This window comes from Malaclemys terrapin, chromosome 7, assembly GCF_027887155.1.
Source record: "Malaclemys terrapin pileata isolate rMalTer1 chromosome 7, rMalTer1.hap1, whole genome shotgun sequence".
NCBI lineage: Eukaryota > Metazoa > Chordata > Testudines > Emydidae > Malaclemys > Malaclemys terrapin.
In genome coordinates, this window is record NC_071511.1 from 24,011,815 (window position 1) to 24,035,016 (window position 23,202).

At 44.8% G+C, this 23,202-nt stretch overlaps 1 protein-coding gene across 1 annotated transcript in view; it reads right to left on the minus strand.

The window, feature by feature from the left end:
* NCKIPSD (NCK interacting protein with SH3 domain) overlaps nucleotides 1-23,202 on the minus strand; it is a 93,190-nt gene that overhangs the window by 26,741 nt on the left and 43,247 nt on the right. The window contains exons 4-5 of the mRNA XM_054035604.1: nucleotides 15,033-15,120; nucleotides 11,834-12,462 (exon numbers count right to left, since the gene is read on the minus strand). Coding sequence (XP_053891579.1) covers nucleotides 11,834-12,462; nucleotides 15,033-15,120 — 717 coding nt within the window. The remainder of the gene's footprint in view (nucleotides 1-11,833; nucleotides 12,463-15,032; nucleotides 15,121-23,202) is intronic.

Sequence of the window (23,202 nt, forward strand, 5' to 3'; positions counted from 1 at the left end):
TTGAATGGTAACTCACATTAGAAACCAGAGCAGCTCAAGTTCATATTAGAGGAGAGAGCAGAAATCTTTTTTTTAATAAAGCACAAATGCAGCCCAGTTCATCTCAAAGCATGCACTGGTAGCTGCCATAAGCACTTTGAAATGTCAAAGAACAAGCTATTGGCAATGCAGCTGAAACCCAGTAACCCTGAACTGAAAACTTAAGTGCAATGTTTAAGCTGTTTTATTAGAGAGACACTTGTTCGTAATTTGCTTAGTGGCATTTGAGGTGTGAACTAATTAGAACCTTTTTTTTCCACTACATAATTGAAGCACTGAATCAAAGTGTTCTTGTCTCTGTTAATTACACAATCTTTGTCAGGCTGAGATAATGAAGGAGGGAACGTGTTGGTTTAACTATCACAATCCACTACATACTCTTGAGAAAGGCATCTTGGGACACTGTGGAGGGACGGAGGAGTGGCCAGCTACATTACCAGCAGGCTGGTGTGAGACAGAGGGTGACTTTCAGAAACACAAAGCACAAGCTGATTACAGTCACCATGCTAAACAGTGATTTAAAAATCACAGAATCAGAAGGTAGATGGAAGACACCTACTTGGTCACATCCTTCCCTTTGCCTGTGCAGGTTTGTTTCTTGCAGCACAAGCTCAGGTGCTTTGGCCAGCCCATTTTCAAGTGTCTCAAGTGATGGAACTTCATTGGGAGATTATTCTACATCCAAGGGCCAGCCCCTGTGAGGGGGTTAACTGTGGCCAGTATCTCTTAGTACGTGTCCAGAAATATGCAGGTCTGCTCTTAATAGAGTTCGCAGTCGGGATGCCTTTTTAGATCGTCTACTTGTTTTGATGATTAACCCAAACTCTTCTTAGCCTCTCAACACTCAAATCTCTGCCTTTATAATCCCCCCTCCATAGGCTTTCCAATTCCAATGAACGTAAATCTGCTAATGGACATGAATGAGATCAATCTCCTAACAAAGTGCTCCAGTCTGACTAGTAGAACCATACCCTGTGCTGTCTTAATGGAATCTCAGCCCCATTCTCATCTCCCCCAGCCTCAGCAATGAGGTCAGGTCTCTGCTTATTAAGCAGTTTGGCAGCTATTACAGCCCTGCGGACACGCCACGAGGTCATTTCCAGGAATCAGACTGTTACTTGGGAAGGCAGCGGACACCTTCAGTGAGTGGCTGTAACTGTTTTCATAATGAAATTTGCTTTGCATTTGTTTGTTGTTCTTAACAAAACAGCTGGTCCCCTCCAAATGGAAGGAGAACTGTACACTGCTGCAGGGCTTTCATTTCTGCTAAACAGAACATGATTATTTCCAGAAGCTTCTCTCTTGCCACCTCACCCCCACTGCTAACAAACATTGTCGATTCTGGTCTGCAAACTTGGCTGCAGAGCTGCAAAGCTGTTCTTCCTGCTTCTTCTTCCTCCTGTTTTTGTTCCTTTTCTACTTCCCCCTTCTCCCCAAGCCACCAGTTCTGAAAAATCACTGGTGCTTTGAGTACAAACACCTTCCCAGAGACTCCCCTCCAGATCAGCATATAGCAACAGCGGCTCCAACATACAGCAGTTCTTCAGGAGTCACACAAAAGGGACTCTTCTGTAGTTCATTCTTTGCTGTTGTAACAAAGGCTGCCCTCCATCCTTCATTTACAAGAGGGGGGTAAAGCTAATTCAGAGAAGAGCTGGTCTCCTCAACAGCTCTCCCCAGGAGACTCTAGTCCAGATTAACAGAGACACTTAATTTAATTTATTGAGCCAAACTCTCCAGGGTAACCTCTCTGAACACGTAACGCTTTCATTTAGGAGCAAGTTTTGCTCCCTGGCTGGGCATGTAGTAATTAAAGAAATCTTCACTGGAAATATAATCCTGTTAGAAAGCAGGATTGTTCTGCAGAGAGGCAGAGTCTGGTGTGTACAGATGTGCAAGCGTGTCACAGGGAGAGAGGAGAGGAGTTACTTGGCTTTCGACCACCACATTAGCTACACTTCAGTAACGTTTTCCAGACTTCGCCTTTCAGGTGTTCCAGCCATCTGTAGGCCTATAAATACTCACTCCTCCGATTTATTCAGCACCAGATTTCTCTGGCTGATGGCAGTCCTTGATCAAGAACTGCAATGAGAAGATGATGTGCTAAAGGGGTCTGGCAATGACTTCCCCAAACAGGGCTACTTCTGTAGCAATTTATGAGCAAAAGGCCTCCTAAGCCCTAACAATTTTCAAAAAATATTCATGCCCTCTCTCTTAGTGAGATACTGCAGGAACCTTTTTTGGCTTGTGCCAAGAGCAAAGCTGCTGTACAAGTGCTTCCCAAGTGTTCCCACTCCTGAGCTCCCCACGCTTCCGAACAAGCAAGGGGAACAAGGCTGCGAAAAGCTAAACGTGCGCAGAGTGGGAGAAATTTTTCAACAAGATGGAAATGTCATTCGTTTTAAGCAACACAGAATTACAGAAGGAAACTGCATTCAGTGCAAAGGGCAGATTGCTTCCAGAAGCAGCAGTACTGGGCAGAAGTGGAGCAACAGTTTGACAGTGTCAGCAATGAGATTTGTCACGGCTAGTTACAGAATGAAAGGTAGCACAGTTCACATACATGCACTAAAGGCATCATAACCCAGTGCCAGCAAGAATCCATTGGAAGTTAATGGGTTTACACACTGGTCCTTGTGACTCAGGTACCTCTTGATGCCAACCGGCAGGGTACACAGTGTTACAGGCATCCCCTTGGTCTGGTCTCTAAATAAGTTTGTCAATGGGCGATATGTGAGGTCTCCTCTGAAAACCTGTTTCACACTGTTCATCATAATCATTGCTAGAGGTATGTGTGGATAATATGTAAGGAGTTATGTATATACACTGATAATTATGCCAGCTGGGGCTCGCAACCAGACGGTGATAAACAGGTTTCTTTCAGGCAGGAGATGCTTACCTACTTGCCTAGCTACATGTGAACTTCGTAATATATACTTCGCAATGGATGCCTGTTTACAGACAGAGCAAAATGCTAATGAAGAGGCTGCAAAGTCTTCAGGAGAGATTCTCTGAAGGAAATAAATAAGCAGCATGGGGTACCCAGTTTACAAGTGAAGACAATGGATGGTTAGAACTACAGTAAAACCTGCCAAGAGCGACCTCTCATGGGAGTTAGCAAAAGTGATTGCTTGTAAGAGAGGTGGTCTCTCTGCAAAGGTTTGCACACCAGAGCGCGATGATGTTCTGTGGCCTCTGCAAGTAGTGACTTGTGACAATTGGTCTCTCTTCAGAGGTGATCTCTAAGACAGGTTTTACTGTATAGCTGGGGGTGCAGAAGTACATACAGGTATCCCTCACCTAGAGACAAGTAGCCTATTGGCTTGTCTTATGAACAGCGCGTCACAGCCAGTCTTGCTGTTTAATATACTGGAAGAGAAACTTTGGGTGAGCTAACTTTTATGAGACAGGCAAATATCTTGTTAGTTAACACTTCTGCTGGAGCCTAAACTTATGTACCCATTTGTTTCCAATTGCCATTAATTCTACTGGCTTCTTCTCAAATCTCTATTTATACTTCTTTTCACTATGAGTGAATTTAAGTCCTGTAAGCTGAACTGAGAGGTGATACTGAAGTGCAACTGGTCAACTGAAGTGTTCCATTTGTTTGGGAACAGCAGATTGGTGAATTCTGGGTGTGTCCAGTGGAACAGGGTCTGACACTCCAGGGAGGGCTCAGGGCTTGGAGCACGCCTATTGCTGCCGTGCGCAGGCTGTGTCCAAACAGGGTTCTAATGTAGTCTGGCCTCCCAGAAAGCACAGAGTCAAACCAAAATATCAGCTAGCTGTAAGCATGACTGGTCTAACATGGCTTGTGCCCATCCATGCTGGCCATCCCACTTACGTTTGAACTCCTTTGACCAAAATAGAGCTTACAGTACTGTCAACCGCTTTAAAGCTTGATTTTAATGGAAGTGCACACGGATCCTGACTCCCATGTCGTAAGCGGAACATTGTGACACTGCAATTTCACAGGAGACATAGATTAAACTTCTTCCAGAAGAAAATGTAACGTACATTAGAAGGAAAAAATTAAACTACTCATACATCTTACAAGGTGCTAAAGTAACTAATCCCACAGATAGGGCATCACTGCGGACAGCTCAGTGAAGACTGTTCAATGTGCAGCTGCTCAAAAAAGCAAACAAGATACTAGGAGGAGTAATGAATGGCATGGAAAAAAATATTATAATGCCATTATGTAAGTTAATGATGCAGCCTCATCTGGAATACTGCATGCAGTACTGGTCACCCCATCTAAAAAAAGATATTGCAGAATTAGAGGTGGCTCAGAGAAGGGCAACAAGAATGATCAGGGACTTGGAAAAACTCTCATAGGAAGAGAGAGAAGATTGCAATTGTTTGCCTTAGAAAGGAGATGAATAATAGGGGACATGATAAAAGTATATAAAATAATGAATTGTCAAGAGATGGTACATCAGGAGCTTCTGTTCTTGTAGTGACAGGGAGAACAAGGAGATATTAAATGAAATTAAAATGGTGTCAAATTCAAAACTGATAAAAGGAAATGATTTTTCACACAATGTGTAGGCAGACTGTATAACTAGCTGTCACATAATACGATAAATCACAGAAATGTAGGGCTGGAAGGGACACTTGAGGAGTTATCAATTTCAGCCCTCTGTGCTGAGGAAGGACCAAGTAAACCTAACCATCCCTGACAGACGTCTGTCCAACCTGTTCTTAAAACACCTCCAATGTTGGGGATTATACAATCTCCCTTGGAAGCCTATTCCAGTGCTTAACTACCCTTAGAGTTAGAAAGTTTTTCCTAATATCTAGCCTAAATTTCCCTTCCTGCAGATAAGCAGTCCTATCTTCAGTGGACATAGAGAACAACTCCTCTTTATAATCAGCCCATAATGTATTTGAAAACTATTTAGTATCCCCCCTTCCCGGTCTTCTTTTTTCAAGACTAAACATACTCAGTTTTTAAAAAAATTCCTAACAGGTCAGGTTTTTGAAATCTTATTTTTGTTGTACTCCTCTGGACTCTCTCTAATTTATCCACATCTTCCCTAAAGTGTGGTGCTGAGAACTGGACGCAGTACTTCAGCTGAGGCCTCACCAGTGCCGAATGGAGTGGGATAATAACCTCTTGTGTGCTACATACGATACTCCTGTTAATACATCCCAGAATGCCATTAGCTTTTTTTTTTCCCCCGCAACTGCACCACACTGTTGGCTCACATTCAATTTGTGATCCATTATAACTCCCAGATACTTTTCAGCAGTACTACCACCTAGCTAGTTATGCCCCTTTTTGTATTTGTGCATTTGATTTTTCCTTGCTAAGTGCAGTACTTTGCATTTGGTCTTTATCAAAGTTCATCTTGTTGATTTCAGACCCATTTTTCAATTTGTGAAGGTTGTTTTGAATTCCAATCCTGTCCTTCCAAGTACTTGAACACCTCCCAGAATGGTGTAATCTACAGATTTTCTAAGCATATTCTCCACTCCATTATCCAAGTCATTAATACAAATATTGAATAATATTCAGGCCCAGGACTAGTCCCTGCAGTAGCCCACTAGACACACACTCCCACTTTGACAGTGAACTATTGATAACTACTCTGAGTATAGAGTTGCAACCAGTTATGCACCCACCTTATAGTAATTTCATCTAGACCACATTTCCCTGGTTTGCTTATGAGAATGTCATGTGGGACTGTGTCAAAAGCCATACTAAAAGGACAAGAACTTTGCAAGATTTAAAAAGGGACTAGTGGACATGTATATGGATAACAAGAATAACCAGAATTGTTATAGTTAGTACTAACACAACCTTTGGAAGCGTATTAAACCTCAGGGTTTAAGCCAATTCTAACTACCGGAGACCAGGATGAGCCCTAACATGGGGAGCAGATGATCCCTCTTACCCACTGGGATTCTCACACCTTCCTCTCAAGTATCTGGTTCTGGCTACTATCAGACATAGGACACTGGACCAGATGGATTTCTGGTCTGATAAAGTGTGGCAATTCCTATGCTTCTGAAGACTTCATACAGCAAACAAAGGAGTTAGGTCTTTACCCCTATTAGGTGTCATCTTGTTCACCCCCACAATCCACCTGCTAAATGCAGAATTGTCCTTACAAAGCATTTGAGTGCTTTGTCTAGTCTATTTTTAGATTATTCAAGCAGTGCAGCACCTGGGCTGGAGTTAGACAATTTTTCTTGTCTGATATCCAGCCCAATAAATCCTCAGACCAACTCCTCCAATTCCTGAGACATGTGTGTTCCTATGCATGCCAATTCCAATATATCTTTCCAATAGACATTGCAGCAAATACTTTTGTAAAAGCAAGATTTTTCATTTTCATTCATTCTCATCACCTATTAACTGTGTAATTCATTAAAAAAAGGAGGCAGGACAAGAGGAGAGTGACCATAGCTTAGGACAGGGGTCTCAAACACGTGGCCTGCGAGCCCCTTGCAGCCCCCCCCTCCCCCCTCCTTCCCCCAGTGTTTACCAGAGCGGCTGAACGAGCATCGGGAGCAGGACAGGCTCCCTGCCTGCCTGCCCTGCCCAGCTCTAGGAAGAGGCTGGAACGTGGGGAAAGGAGGGCGGAGGGGCTGTTACTTTAGGCAGCGCCCCCAGCAGCTCCCATTGGCCGGGAACGGGGAACTGCGGCCAATGGGAGCTGCTGGAGGCGGTGCTTCAAGCAACAGAAACACACAGCCCCTCCGCCCCCCGAACCCCTCCTGCAGCCGAACCCCCTGCCGCACCCTGCACCCCGACCCCCTGCCATACCCTGCACCCCTACCCCCTGCCTCACCCCACACCCCTCCTGCATCCCAACCCACTGCCGAGCCCCATGCCGCACCCCGACCCCCTGCCCTGAACCCCCTGCTGCAACCCGCACTCCTCTTGCACCCCAATACCCTGCCCTAAGCCCCCTGCTGCACCCCACACTCCTCTTGCACCCCAACCCCCTGCCCTGAGCCCCCTGCAGCACCCTGCATCCTTGCTGTACCCCTCACCCCAACTCCCTGCCCTGAGCCCATCCCACACCCGTCCCACACCCCCTGGGGGCAGGGAGGGGGCAGAGTTGGGGTGGGGATTTCGGGGAAGGGGTCGGAATGGGGGCAGGGAAGGGGTAGGAAGAGGCGGAGCCTCATGGAAGGGGTGGAGTGGGGGCAGGGCTGAGGGCAGCGGAGGTGTCAGTAATGCGGCCCTCGGGTCAATGTACTAGTCCTCATGTTGCCCTCATGGTCATTTGAGTTTGAGACCCCTGGCTTAGGCAATGTCAATGCTTGCTTGGGGAAGCCACTTCGGGAGATCTGCTGCTGTGATTCAGGTTTCCCAAAGGAAAACATTCTGTCTTAGTGTCATTTTATAATGGGAGGGCCTCTAGGTATCCTGAGCACACAGTGGTTGGTGAATTCTGCTTCCCCTTTTTAAGGGTTTGATGGGGAACTATGGCTCACTAGTAATCTCAGCTCACACTTTTAGAAGTTACTCCCATTACAAAGTGAGCATCAGACACCCACCAGACTAACTTAGAGAAATGAAATGTCAGAGGCACAAGAGGTCATTTCCTCCTCCTAGATCAGTGCCTTGCACTGCGTTCTACAGAAGAGGAGCACTATAAATGAATGGAAAATACACAAGCAATTCAATCTTCAGAAGAGCATGCTGGGAATAAGCTGGAGGTAACAGAGTCTAAAATTGATTTAGTAAACCAGTGATTTGACTTCAAATTAAAACCAGAAGAATAGAAGAAAGGGCACAACTAATTAAAGAATGTAATACAAAGCTTGAAATGAGCATGAGATTTACTATAGAGTACACTGATGCTTTAATCAATGATGTCTCACTTCACTTAAAAAAAAGAGACCGAATCCCCCCATGGATAAGTGTTTCTACTGCATGAAATGAAAGGAGAGGATCCAAAGAGTTTTATGAAGTGTTTTAAAAAATATGCCCTTGACTTAAAGCTGAAAACTGAGCCACAGCACTGTACATTGTGTCAGTTTTTTAAATAAAATCCCCTTGGGAACATGGAATGATTTAGTATAATCAAGGATATAAGCTTATAATGATAATTATTTTTGGGCTCATCCACATACAAAAGTTGTATTAATAATGCCAGCAGTACAACCCCCGCTAGCGTGGCTGGGGTTATACCAGTACAAAGTTGCCAGTCCTACACAGCAATGTGAATAAACTCTACCAATATAAGGGACCTCTGTATAACTACATCACACTAGGAGATATACTGGCATAACTATTTTGGTTAAAAAAAACACATTCTCCTCCTAACCAAAATAGTTGTACTAGTACAAAAACTGTGTGTCTACCCTCAGAGAAATACTGCTAAAGATATACTGATAGACTACATTTCTCTGGACAGGGGCAGTGTCTTGTTCCTTGTATAATACCAAGTACAAAATGCAAATACATTGCCCCCCCTCCAATTAATTACAAAATGTAATCCCATGTTCCCTCTGATATGGCCACAGCTATAAGACAGAAGAGGGATCCTAATTTCAGGAACTTGGTACACAGTCTTCACTTTCACAACCCACAAAGTTGGCAATTCTTTACAGAAATGTGGAAAAAAAAATCTGTTTTCTCAGAGCATGATAAAGCTCAAAGTATTTTTAGAGGGTTGTTCAGGTCCAAGGGAAAGGAAATTGAGCAGGGATTCATACAGCTTGGGCCAAATCCAGAACATCTACATGATACATCAGTTACAAATTATTTCTGAATCTAGATCAGACAGTAAGTATATTATTATTGAGTTTGAAAACAATTACCCGATTGGTCGTGGCCACAAAAATGTGAGCTGTTATGATTACTTAGGGGTGATCTTTTCAATGTAGATAATTAACTGGATTATGATTTGATCTAAATTTTAAATACCAGTAGTTTTGCACATCTGAACATCTCTGAACAATTTACCGTAATTTTGCCATCAGCAATGAAACTGTAATCTTAGATGTTTATAGGGAATGTACTTCTTGCATTTAACAAGTGGGAGCTAAATTTATTATCCCTCCATTCAAAAGTAAGGGCTGCCTAGACACTTGTCTGTTTCAATGACTACTGCAAGATGCAGTCTTCTCTTATTTTTGTCTGTGCATGTATGTAACTGAGTGAGGTGTTGAGGGCTTGGTATTAGTTTATTAGGCATGAGTTGAAGATGGTGGTATTACTCAAATGGCTTGGGAACTATTCCCTAAATGGGTTAAAAGAGGGCTGAAGAATGTATCGTGGAACAGCCCAGTATAGAGAGCAATAGAGAAACTTTGACTCGGGGAAAACTATTTGAATCTTTACGGTCCTGATGGGAAGACCAACCAAAGAGCCTAAAAGGTGCAAAGTAAGTTTAGTGTATTCTGTGGTCACAAAAAATAAGGTGTTTAATTGTTACAGCCACACATGTTGCATAACTATGCATACACTTACCTCTACACAGTACACCTCTACCTCGATATAACACTGATCTTGGGAGCCAAAAAATCTTACCGCGTTATAGGTGAAACTGCGTTATATTGAACTTGCTTTGATCCACTGGAGTGCGCAGCCCCGCACCCCCCCCCCGGAGCACTGCTTTACCGTGTTATATCAGGTCGCGTTATATCGGGGTAGCAGTGTAATTCTAACACGGTTGGAGAAAAAAGTGGGTTTATGCATAGAAGTTCTTTATAAACATCTGTTCATTAGTCATGGTTCTATTTTCCTCCATTTAAAGATGTTGCATTAATATTTGTTCCATACTTGCAGAAAATAACTGCCACTCTTTAAAAAGGATCTGTACCACAATAACTTCTTCTCCAGTCCTGTGCTACCTCCATGTTTTTAAAAACTCTCAGAGAACCAACTGTTAATGGCTCAAGTTCTTTGGCTAATTCTCTTATGATGTTGGCATGCACAGTACACAGATCATATGACTAATATACACCTCGATCTGGATAGAACGCTGTCCCCGGGAGCCAAAAAAAAAACCTTACCGTGTTATAGGTGAAACCGCGTTATATCAAATTTGCTTTGATCCGCCCCCTGGAGCACTGCTTTACCAAGTTATATCAGAATTCGTGTTATATCGGGTCACATTATATCAGGGTAGAGGTGTATTTACTTCTTCAACCCATCCCTAAGTTATCCCCAGCTGCTGCCCAAAACTAGAGCACCAACTCCTGTCTCTCTCCTACACAGGTACAGTATAGCAATGTTACTATTCCATTTATGCCTACCAGATCAGTTTTCATTATTGAGTATAAATCCCATCCCATTTTGCTTATTTTTCGTTAGTTCTCTAATATTTCTCAGTTATTGACCACCTGCTGAATGTTTACCAGTTGAGCTAAGTAAGAGCTTTACCTCTGCCCTTTCCTATCTAGGTTTAAAACACCTGCTAACCAGCACCACGAATTCTGATCTCAGGGTACTCCATCTGCTTGAGATGAGACAATCTAATCCCAAAGTCAGACCTCAGCCGAAAAAGCCTCAGTGCATCTCAAGACTTCCTGAATCTCACACATTGGTTTCTAACGCGTTTCCTTCAGTTTTCACTCACACTGGGCACCATAAAACTCTTGGATCTTTTCAGTTGACCAAACTGATCTTCAGTTCTCTTCCTGGATACTGAAAGTCATTCTTGCGCCCATCAGATCCCAACTCCCTCACGTTGTAGGCTCCCACATAAAGGATTTGGGTATTTCTATGTAAGGAGATCCACCACCCGGGAGGCAGCATGCTCACCGGTGGCCTGTGTCTGGTCACACATGGCCAAGACATTGAATGACTCATCAGTAATGCCTGCTGAACCTTCCGTGTTGGCAGTTCCCTTTGCTTGCTTTGCCCTCACTAGTCGGGATACCTGTCCTCAGACTTGCCTCAATCTTATTCTCTCATTCATGGTTGGAAGACTGATGAATTCAGCACTTCTGCTGAAAGTTTCCATGCATTTGAAAAATCCAGCGAACGGTTGCAGACTTTAGGAAGGAGAAGTGATTCAGTGATGGGCAATGGGGAGGCTAATACAACACACTGGCAGCCACTAGTTCTCTCTCTTTCATCCCTGTGCCAGTCACAGTATGGGAAATAAACTCCATGGAGAAATGCTCCACCACCACCTCTTTCTCCTCTAGGATAGCAGCCAGTTTATACTTTGTCCATATGTAGCCATCCCCAGCTTCACAAAGAAACAGGACCAAAGTACAATTCCCCAGAGTCCATTGGATCCTGCTGTATTTGTGCCCATTGACGTCTTACTGCTAGCACTACCCTCTGGATCTAGAAACTCTATCCCCCCAGCTCTGCTCCTACCAACTCACCTGTTTGTTGTTAGTGTCACAGGACCCAAACTGTTAATCTTGGCTCTTCTCCATCACTTCATATGTAGTCTCCTGTAATGCCCAGTTCCCTCCAGCCTATGCACAGTGCTTCTAAAACCCAAGCTGATCACCAAACAGCTCTCGATACTAGCTTCTTCTTTTCATTCACTTATTCCCCCAAAGAGTCAGTTCTTACTTTCACAGCCTGTCTGGAATAATATCCTGCACAATGTACCAGACTACCATTTCTCTGCCTATCACTAGCTAAACCTAACTGGATTATTTTTTCCTAACTCCCTCACTCCTCCCTGAAACCCCTCACCTCCGCTCACTAACTCATCTTATTTTAATTTGGACTCGTCTCTTCTCACTTGATTTGGCCTCTGAGCTCCAGGAACAAACTGCAGAATATTACTTCAATCACATTTTAATATTTTGCCCAGTCCCTGTATGGTGCTCTCTTGCCAGAGCTCAGCATTTCCTTTACCTTACTTTCCACCAACGAGATGAGGATCTGCTCCATGACGTTATTGGTTGCTGGGATGGAGCTCTGAATGTGGCCAATCACTACACCAATAGCAACCCGGGACAGCTCATAGCTGAGGTGGGTGTTCCTGCGCACCAGCTCGATCAGTTCAGCACCTATTGTCTTTGGCACAGACACTGCCTGGCTGCTGGATTCTGGTGCCAACAGCTCCAAAGCAGCTGCCTTCTTATCATCAAGGCAAAGAGAGTTGAAGGCTTCTAAGCCCCCGGATGGAGCTGAAGCAGTCGTCTTGACTTGAAGATTCTTCTCCTCATCCATAGGGAGAGACCTCTGACCCGCTGTTTCAACAGGAGGTCCTGGGGCAGCCCTCTTGGTCTGGGGAGATTTGGTTGCACCACCCTTTGTTGAAGTCCCATGCTTCAGTTGGGCTGAAGGACTAATATCCAAGCTGCGTGATATTGTGGTGTGGGCACTCCTGCTGGGGACAGGGGGAGGGGTGTTGGTGGGGCTGGAAGTGGCTGTAGGGAGACCTGTTTCTGATGCAGTGGAACCAGTGTACAAGGTATCCAGGGAAGTTGTACTTATAGAGGAGGCACTGGAAATGGACCCAGAGGTGATTTCAACAGCATCTGAAAAGGAACAATTAAAAGGCCTTAGCAACAGCATCAAAGAAAAAGGGAAAAACAAATTGCCGCAGCAGAGTCCATTAAGAAACTCATTGTGCATGCTACCAAAGTGGTTTAACTCCTCTTCCTGGCTCACTTATCTCAAAGCAAAAATTGTATTAGGTCTCTCTTGAGCATTCCATAAAATAACCTCTTCAGGAAGGGGAAGAAAGCTGTTCTATAGAGATTCTCTTCGAAAGGCTCACTGTACCTAGGAGAGAGGAATCGTTTTCTCCCCCTGGTTTAGACAATAACTTTCCGCCTCCAAATATACTGCATGCATGTAGCCAGTACTTTTTTGATTGATGTATCTGAAAATTTCCAGGTACATAAGATTACTCATTGCGGCAAACCCCTCCCTTCTTCTGTAAAGATCCTTCCCTGCAGCCCTAACTGTACGCTCTGCTTGGCGTCAAAAGCAAGAAAAAAGCATTTGGCTGACAGGCACGTGTTGTCCACTTTCTGCACTCTCGGTAATCGGATTATAAACCTGTTCGCTCATACTGCCCTTTCCCAGCCAGTACAGGAGTACTTGCTAGAGTATATTTCTGAGTGCTTTCTCCTGTCTAGTTTTGGCTAACTCTAGCAATGGTACTTATACCACTTCTCTGGGGAAACACTAGTCCACTATCTAATCAACCTTACTGCTAAGATGTTTTTCCCTAACATCTAGCCTAAATTTTTCATTACTCAATTACTCATATACTTTGTCCCATAACTTGTAAAAATGGGGCTGCAGATACTTTTATCCCACACCCAACCTCTCATAGCTTGGCCAGGAAGATAGTTACTTGCATAAAAAGTGGCATCAATCATCTTTCTGTGAATCCCAAATGAAGATATTTGAGATCTGCAGGAGAGTGAAAGTACTGCTTTAGGAACACCTTGATTCCCAAGGTGAACGGATTCTGATTTTGCATGCTGCATGAATATTCCCCCAGCCATTCACTGCTCCTTACTGACTCCTGCTTATCCATAGAAAATAATCATCTCCTTAGGCAACGAACACCCTCCCAAACTGAAGAGGTAGAGCTTCTCTTGGGCCAAAGGGCCGGTCACCTCTGGAAGAGCCTTCTGTTTTTTCTGCTAGCCCTGGGTGATGTTTTGGTAATCTCACAATCTTACCCCCCAGTCGAAAGCCAGAACACTAGTTGCATATCCATAGCTAAGAAGCCCGTCAATAGGTCTCCATCCCTATGAATAAGGGAATAGTGGGATTGTCTACTCCAACTGTTCAGACCAAAGACATGTGGAGCTGAATAAGAGCTCACATCTCCCATGGAGATCTCTACCATTTTTCATCTTCCTCCTCCTCCTTCTGAAGATGATCATCCACGTACTTCCAGTAGATTTAACTGAATCAAGGGAACAGATAATGGATTCAAGAGAACCATTCCCAAGGGTAGAACTTCTCACTACTGTAGTGTGGAATGGCTCAGTACCATGAAGCAGGTTGCTGCCTGCTCCAAACTTCAGTGAACTGCCCAGAATGTGACAGATCTGTCCTGCACCCTGCAAGCTCATTTACAGGGCATTAACAAATCCTGGACTGAGTCTGGGGAGAGCGACCCATCACGACAATGTAACTGTATGAACACAATGTAGCACTGGGGCAATACACAACCACCACAACATGAACTGTGCCACAACGAAATAACTTTCACTCCCCGCTCCTCTACCCCATAGGTCTAACCTCTAAAGGTTGCAATTAATTTTTTTGCTTTAGTATTGGCCCAGTAGCACTCCACTGATCAGTAGTGCAAGTTCTCACTACCAACACAGTTACTGTGCTTAAAGCACATGCACCTCTGATCTTCTCCTGGGTTAGGGGGTGAAGACACCACACTCCTGTCTTTCGCACAGGCAAGCCACCAACTAAGCAAAAGTCTGCCTGATGTGGCCATTATATGACCAAAGAGCTAGATGGACAGCTATCAAAAAGCTTTTACTTAATGGAGCCTTTCATCATTGCATTAATAGTGAGTGCCCCCTGGTGATCTAATGGCATCATCACATCCAGATTGGAAAAAAACACAAATTCTCATGCTGCTTTGTTGAAAGATTCCTATGATACTCCTGAGAGAAAACTTATACAAGGATCCCAAAACTCTGGTTATATGCTTGTCAGACAAGCAATACAACCAAGCAGATCAAATATTTTAAAGCTTCTTCTGCAAACATTGTCTTCCCCCAAAATTAATCAGCTTAGGAAGTCCAGAGAACACCACGCCCAGCATCCAATGCACCCACAGTTGGTGGGAGAAGAAGCCACAGGTGCCCGTCAACCACAAATCATGCTTGAGGACCAGGGAAGGACATAGGGAAACACTAGTCCCCAACACTGGAGTTTTATGATTAAAATTGTGATGGAAATTTCAGCCCAGTATCACCTGAGCAGAAATCCAAGAGATGCTTTTCTGAGGTACAGACCAAAACCAGCCAGAATTGCTGCTACCATTACACATCTTCCTATATTTTAGTTCAGTGTTGTCTGCCTCTTGCCCAACATAAAAAACCCAAGAGCTTTTCCTTACTTCTAATGGGTGCTTCCATCTGCGCATTCTTGCGTTTCTCTGGTGGCGGGGGTGTGACAGGAGCAGCACGTCGAGGCTGTGGCGGGATCTAAAAGGGAACATTTTAGAGCAATCAAAGGAGTTTGACAGTCAAAATACACTTCCTATTATAAAACGTGTGTGTGTGTACGCGCACGCGCACTTACATCTCTCTCATCATTCCATAAAGATATTAATAGGCGGCTTCCTGCAAGAACAAAGCAGAAAATCTGAAACCTTGCTTTATTCCCTCCCCTTGACAGGAAAAGCAGCCCTTGTTTAATTGCTATGTTCAGCAGCACACAGTATTTGTGTCACATAGACCTGTCAAGCATTTCCTCTTTTCTTATTCCAGATGCAGTCCCACACGTTCACTAGGACTTTACAGTGATCTCAACAGCTCCACAGAGGCAGCAAACAGTGTGCATATTTAAACACACTTTTGGAGAGATCCATTACATCAGCTACAAATATCCCTGCAGAAAGACAAAGCCAAGGACTGGAGCTACGTAAATTCCTTCCTAATTCATACTTCCATAGCAATTTCTTATACAGAGTGAGAAACTAGGGCTAGAGTAGCTGTGTGTTGCCACAACCCCTGTGTTGATCCCTGCTGCGAGAAGTTTCAACTAGAGAGCTTCACAAAACTCCCTACAGCTAGTACTTCCCACATAATTCTCTCCTCCTGGCAATGATTGTGGGTGGAATAACGGTGAGTTCCCCACGACTCCTAAGTTCTCATCTTTTCTTCTGGATACAGGGACCTCACCACGATTAACCATGTCTTTATTGCTTAGCGTTTGCATGACTGCAGTTTGCTCCATGCAAGACTACGACCCCAGACCACTGGGAAACTGCAGCCAGCATTGAAAATAGCAGCCAAATTAAGTGGTGTTTCCCTCAAGGAAGGGCATTGCACCAGAACTCACTGAATTGCACAGGCTGATCTCCATGTAGAAGCTAAAGATGTGGTTTTGGACCTACAAAGACATAGATTGTTTGGGGCCTGACTGCCCGAAAGATGCTTCTATCCTCATGTGATATTGAAATGGCTACACTCAGGAGAAGTGCTCACAGTGGAATCCTCGGATCAGATGGCAGCATTGGTGCCAGTGGTCTCAATGAGGCACACTAGACTCCAGCTTGGTCCCACAGAGCCCTGATGTGACAACACTGAGGCCATGCTACAATACTCATTTTTTCCAGGCTTCCTCTAATATTTTTGGGAGGAGAGGATTTTATATTGATGGGCTGGGAAGAAGGCTGCCTTTTTTGACATACTGAATTTGTGTGTTTTATAACACCTGTGAAGCAAACAGTGGGGCCAAGAGCTCAAAATCATGAACCAGGCTCTCCCAAAATAAGGAGATTTTAAGAGATATGTTTTGGTTTCTTTTTACTCAGCTTGCTTATGAGCCAACTGGGGACACACGTTCAAGTTTTTCTCTGCAACCATGAGGGCCAGAAACTTTTGTTCCAAATGAAACCCGAGATACTCCCGTAACATGACGACTCCAGCAGCTAGAGCTTTATGAAAATGTCGCAAGACTTGCGATGTAATTGCGAAAGTTGGCAACGCTGCCCTGAACAAGGCTTGTTAGAAATCTGAATGAATAAGAGTCCCAAATAGTATACAAAGCGCTAATAGGACTAGTAGCATAGGGCTAACCACAACCTGGCCCCACCATGCTCCATCTGAATTGCAGCACTAGGAGGACATCCCCAGCAACATCAGCAGCTTCAAGAACACAAAGATTGCTCTTCTTGGAAAGTCTCTCTCTGAAGGCTAATAGTGACACCATTCTTAAAGAGACTGCTTCCCCCAGATAGATCACCGCAATGCACTCCACACAGGATGTTCCACTTGGAAGTCCCAGCTGCCTGCTCAATGAGGTTTCATTTCACCTGTGCTCTGCAATCTGTGCTGGCTTTTTTTTTCTGGGTTCAATTAAGGTGTCAGCCTGACCCTCTAAACAGTAAGCTAATTAGGTTCGGGTTACTTCAGACATAACCCCTCTCCTCATACAACACAGTGAAAGTGGAGATCAAATGGAAGCACTCAAGCGTCTGCTGAAGTGGAAAGGGGGTTTTGGTTTGGAAGCAGATTCTTCTCAATGAAAGATTCTTGACTGTGGAATCTGCTTTCCCCCTCTCAGTTCAGGGCCTGAATTTACTAAGATCCAGACCAGGCTGCTGCAGGTTGAAGGCTTGTTTCTTAAGGCAGAACTGGCCAGAATCCAGCACCACACCTACTTGCCTTTTAAAAATTATTAGTCTTTGGCCCTAAGAGACTGCACAGCTGTGAGAGGCACAATTAGAACAGAGGAGGCCTCTGTAAAATGCTGGCAGAAGGCCCTCCCAGGCTCTTGTAAGTGCAGCTGTGCTAAGGTCAGCCCCATCTTTATAGCCATGAAGCTGCTTAGCTCAGCACAATCACACATACATAAGAGGCAGGTTTTAGCAACCTGCTTCAGTTAGTTTATAAGATCAGCATGCCACTATTTGGGGGCAGCCAGGGAAAGGGCTCATTCTAGGACACTTCACTGGCTCCACTGACGCTACCAAATTTGTCACATATTTGACTCCTACTATTATAGTGCCATGGACCATAACCTATACATGAAGCTCTGGAAATCTTTCCTGCCAAGGGGAGGAAAGATAAAAAGTGATTTCTGCAGAATCTAACCTTTGTTTTAAGGTTATCTTTAAAAATAAGCCTTGAGTCCTCACAGTTGGGAGGGGAATGTGATCAAGGCAGGGCCATCTTCCTGAATGTGCAGAGAACGCCCAGCAGCTCTGCTGTTTGGCAAAGCTGTGAGCAGCAGCAGAGGTGCTGGGTGTTCTCTCTGTACACTGAGGAAGATGACCTCGCTGTGACTGATTCCCCTGCCTTGATCACATTTGAAAGGCTCACCTTCCCAACTGTGAGTACTGTTAAGTGGGCAGCAGTGAGAGTTTCACTGATACCCCTTTAATTCTGAATAACTCAGTAAAACTGACCAAAATGTAATGTGGTGAAGGTGTCAATCAGGTGGATTCATGTTGTTGATGGGTGGCAAAACTGTGAACAGCAGCACAGGCAGGATTCCAAATGAGAGGAGTCTGAAAAAGGGATAGAACAGTAGATACACTTCCCTTCTCATGCCCATACCCACTGGGCACCAAGAAGCTGAGCAGGTTAGGGCAGGCAGACCCACACCAACAGTCAACAGCCCCTTCCCGTCCAGCAGCCAGTGAGAAGAGGCTGAGTAAGAGGCTTCAAATTGATCTGATACCTGCTATATGGAGACTTATACAAAAAAAATATGCCTCCGGGCAGGGCCCACACAGATCCCTGTAAGAATCTCAGCTGGCTCCCTCTTCCCAGGAGCTGGGGGTGGTGGCTGGACTTCTCTGCAAGGGCGAGGGATTCCCAAATCCCTTCTTTCCTGACCTTTTCTGTGTCCATCACTTCCTTCCTTCCAGACACATGCAGGATTTTTCTCTGGCCAGAGAGGGCAGGAGTGCTGCAGGAACTAATCAATGCTTCTTCAAGCACTGCCTGGGAAGAAAAGGGGGCACTGGAGAGTGACACTCCTATCCCACAAGGCTGGGTAGTAAGAGATCAAGATTGATCCCCAAACTCCGAAGCTTAGAAGTTGTGCTGTTCTCAGCAGCTCTTGTGCTCATTTTTAAACAAGTAAAATATACTCCTTTAGCAAAGTTTTGCTAGAATGGACACTACTGTATATAGCAAAGCCTCGAAGAGCAGGAACACAATTAGTTTATACCCAGGAAAGTAGCTTGCCGAGCATAAACAGCGGGTTTTATAACTCTTCCAGTTTCTAAGGCTTCAAACCTTCCCTATTGTGTCAGGTAGTCAAAATTAAATGGCAAAAAAAGTCACTAAAGGGAGAGTTAAGTGCTTGGTGGTAGCTCGTGCCCTTCTAAAATGTTGAATTTAGTCATACTCAGACTTCTGAAAACCAGGAAATACAGAGTTAAAGTAAAGTAAACACCCACATAACCTCTGCCTCCCGGAGCTAGCAACAGCCACTGGGAATTATCTGTATGAACTGCAGCTGCCTTGACTGTGTTGGATGTAGCTGTATTGAATGACAGAGGAATAGGCTGGAGCAGATTGGAAGAACGGTGACAGTAATATGAGGAGATCTGGGTCTGAGTCCCTCCCATGTGAAAGAGAGAAGTGCATGTGTACCTTGAGGTTCCTGTCTGCATTATTTCAATACAGAATTGTGTAGGCTATTGGTAGCAGGGCACTAGGGCCTTCTTGGCATGGGTACTGGCAGTAGTGAGGTGGGATATGAGAGCAGACTGTGGAGTTAATGATGGTTAGGCTTAGGTGGTATCCTGTGTGCAAGTGTGAAGGGATTATAAAAGAGTAGGAAGTGGTTCTTAAATATTAAAAGTGTGGTATTCTGTCCAGAGAGTAGACTCAGTGTTTGAGGGTAGGGAGAGTGCAAGTAGCACCTGTCCACTACAGTGAAAAGGCAATGGGAGGGTGTGTGTTAGGGTGTATCAGGCCATAACTTTAACTCTGCCCTTATATGAGTTATGTGGACATTTACCTTAACTCTGTATTTCCTAGTTTTCAGAAGTTTGAGTTTTGCTCAACTTGACGTTCTGGAAGGGCACAAGCTATCGCCAAGCAACCTTAACTCCACGTTAAAGTGTTTTGCCATTTAATTTCCTAATTTTTTAAAACAGAAAGAGAATTGTTTGTTGTTAGGAGTTAATGGTCATTTAGACAGTTGTAGTTCGCAACTATGTTTGCAGCTGATATGCTACTGTGGCTAGGTAATAATTGAACGATCTAGCTTTTCTACAGTGCTTTTTATCACCAGATCTCAAGGAACTTTACATCATTATCCATATTTTACAGTTGGGAAACTGAGGCACGGAGCAGTGAAATGAATTCCTCAGGGTCACCCAGCAGGCCAGTGGAAGAGACCAGTCGAGTGGTCTTCCTACTAGACCACACAACTGCTGTGTGATTCTTCAATGCTCCTCCCCTCTCTTGCACATTTTGTTACAGTGGACTAGGGATAATTGCCATGCTCGGAGATGTTTGCAATGTGTAGTTACCAACAGGGCCAGTGAGAGAAATCTCATCCTGACTTTTGTCCCAAAACTGTGCCAATTTTATTACATGATGGTTACAGTAACTTTAAGCAAGTGAGAAAAAGACTGGTGTGCGTGTCTCTCGTTCTCTGCCCCTGCCCCACCAATCCCCGCTACATGTAGTCCCCAGCCCACTTTTTAGCTCCCCTGACCTCTCCTAGCCCAAAAAAGCCATTAGCTGGCACCATAGAAACCACTGACGTGTAAGAAGTTGCTCCTTGCAGTGTCCTGCCTTACCCTACTGCTGCTTACACACATTGCAGGCAGCAGCTTACTGGAGGGCCACACACTATCTTGGCTATGTAGCCCAAGCTGCACAATGAGCTAGGACCTTTGCTCCCACTGCCAGCTGGGATTCCTGCCCCTGCTTCAGCCAGACTTCCCTGCCTTGCCTGAGGTGCACCCAGTCTGCCTCTCCTCCAAATCATGTCTCTACTGCATATTGAACAGCCTCCCCACCCCACACAGGGGTGGCGTGTAGCTTAACTATCTGTTTTCTGAGTTTCAGCTGTGTAAATCTGTTACCTTCATTCCCTTCCACCCCAGATCACATGGAGGGTCAGGAAGAGGAGCTCAGACCCCCCCCCCCCAAGAGAAGCATGATCCCCCATATTCCAGACCACAGAGTGGGCAGAGGGAGGGGCTCAGATCCCTGCAGAGGGGTGGGACTCCCTCAGATCACAGCATTCACAGGGAAGGGGAGAATTCAGGATTGACAGCCCCCCCACTACTAAACCCCCAACTTCCTGTTACCCCTCCCATTCTCCAACCCCTATCTTCTCACCCCCAATGCCAATGCCTACCCCCATTTAAGCCCCCAATCCTTTTTCCCTCTCTTACTACCCATTCCTGTTTATCCCCCCATAATACCTGTATCTCTCGCTGCAGACCTAACCCACTCTCCCCCATTACCATACCACCTTATCTTGCTCCCCGAATCACCCCTCCCCACCCCGTAAACGGTCTCAAGTGTAGTTTCTTCTCTTTTCAAAAATAGTTTCATTCCCTTCTGAATATTCTGTTGTACTCAGATTACATTTTTCAAAAAAACTTGCTGGGGCAGATTTTTACCAAATGTTTACAGTTCATTCTCAGACTTCTGCCCTCGGTTGATTTCAAAGTTGCTAGACCTTGTGAATTTAATGAAATGCTGTTTTTATCTTGGGGCTGTATCTTGGGTACCTCTTGCTCAAATGGCCCAACATTTGGGCTATGCCTATACTGGAAACTTCAAAGCGCTGCCGCGGGAACGCTCCCGCAGGAGCGCTTTGAAGTATGAGTGTGGTTGCACACGAGAACTAGGAGAGAGCTCTCCCAGCACCCCTGGTAATCCACCTCCATGAGGGGATTGGCTCCCAGCGCTTGGAGCCTGTCTACACTAGCGCTTTAAAGTGCTCAGACTTGCTGCGCTCAGGGAGGTGATTTTTCACACCCCTAAGCCAGTAAATTAGAGTGCTATAAAATGTAAGTGTAGACAAGCCCTTGGATTACAAATGCCACCCTACACTCGCATGAGACATAACAAATTTCAAGACAATCTAAATAAGCACACCAATTCTAGAGCACTAAGAAGAGTCATCCTTTTAACAGGAAGGGCCTCCAACCTTATCGAGAGCAGAGCTGGTGCTCAATTTTATAATACTGCATAAAACTGATGGGAAAATGAAGGGGGGGGGGGGAAACTCTACATATCCATCAGCAGCACAGCAGGCTCAGAGAGGTGTTAAGTGGCCCATGCATCTCAGTGAGATGTTCTCAGCTGAAACAATACCTGATCGAGATGAATACAGCCTGAAACAATACCTCTGAGATGTCTTAAGTGCCAGCACCACCCACTGATGTGAATGGAGCAGTTCAAACTGGCCAAAGAAAGAACCTAAGGTTTGCTTGGCAGCAAGAGTCCCATAATGCTCTGCAGGTAAGTTAATTTTCAAGAGTGAAATTTTACTAAGCAATAACCTTTAGAAATTGCTGCAAGAGATATTTGAGGAATATTAACCACAAAATGTGCACAAAAGTTATAACAACATTACCCCAAAACAGAAATAAGCAATGACTAACCATTAGGTATTGAGGCAGTTGTAAAGTTACAAGGGAACAGAAATCTTAGAAAATGACCTAAGATAAGAAGTAGGTACCAAAGAGGAGGAAATAAACAAGGACTGGAATGAGAAACACAAAAGAGTAATATTGGTATAACTGCCCTGAGAAATCAAGAGGAAGTAGACACCATCCGCAGTCTGGACTGATAGCAAGTACATACGGGGAAGGGCTTCTGCAGCTGTTGGTATGTCGTGCCTCTCTGGGCAGGTGCTGTCTTTGTTAAACCAACAAATCCAAACAAAGCTGATTTAGCTGAGGTTTGTTATTAATAAACTAACCTGGACTCGAGAGAACCCCTCTCACTAATCACAGTTACAATTTTTACAAGTATTAGTTATCAACTGGATATTAATTATCAATGAACTATTAATCAGTTATTAAAAGTGTTCCCCCCCACTCCCCTGGAGAGTTTATGATATGTGTCAAGCATGAATGTTCTCAGCTCCCCACCCTAGTCTCAGCAGTATGTTCTTGGTGCATACCAGCTTGAGCTCCCCATCCAGAAGGGAAGGACCTCCCCAGATCCTGACTCACATGGGGGGAGGGAAAGGGGCTCAGACACCCCTAGAAAGACAAGCCCCCTCAAATCTGACTCAGGAGGGGGGCAGGGTTGGACGGTCACATCCCCATAGATGAGCAGGAGTCTCACATTCTGGCACATACACACAGATGCCAGGCTCACACATCACCAGGGGGCAGGGACCCCCAGATTTCAGCTCACATGGTGGATAGGGAGATGGGGGAGGGTATAACCTAAGATATGTGAGCCAGGTTCTGGAGGAAGCTTGCCTAAGTGAGGGGTCACATCCCTGTGGATGGGCCAGGTGGCTCAGCTCATGATACACACATGGGAGGGGAATGTGGGGCTGACCGGTGCCTCTGCCCCATTCTTCCTCAGAGTGCTCGGGGTAGTGCTCAGATTCAATGA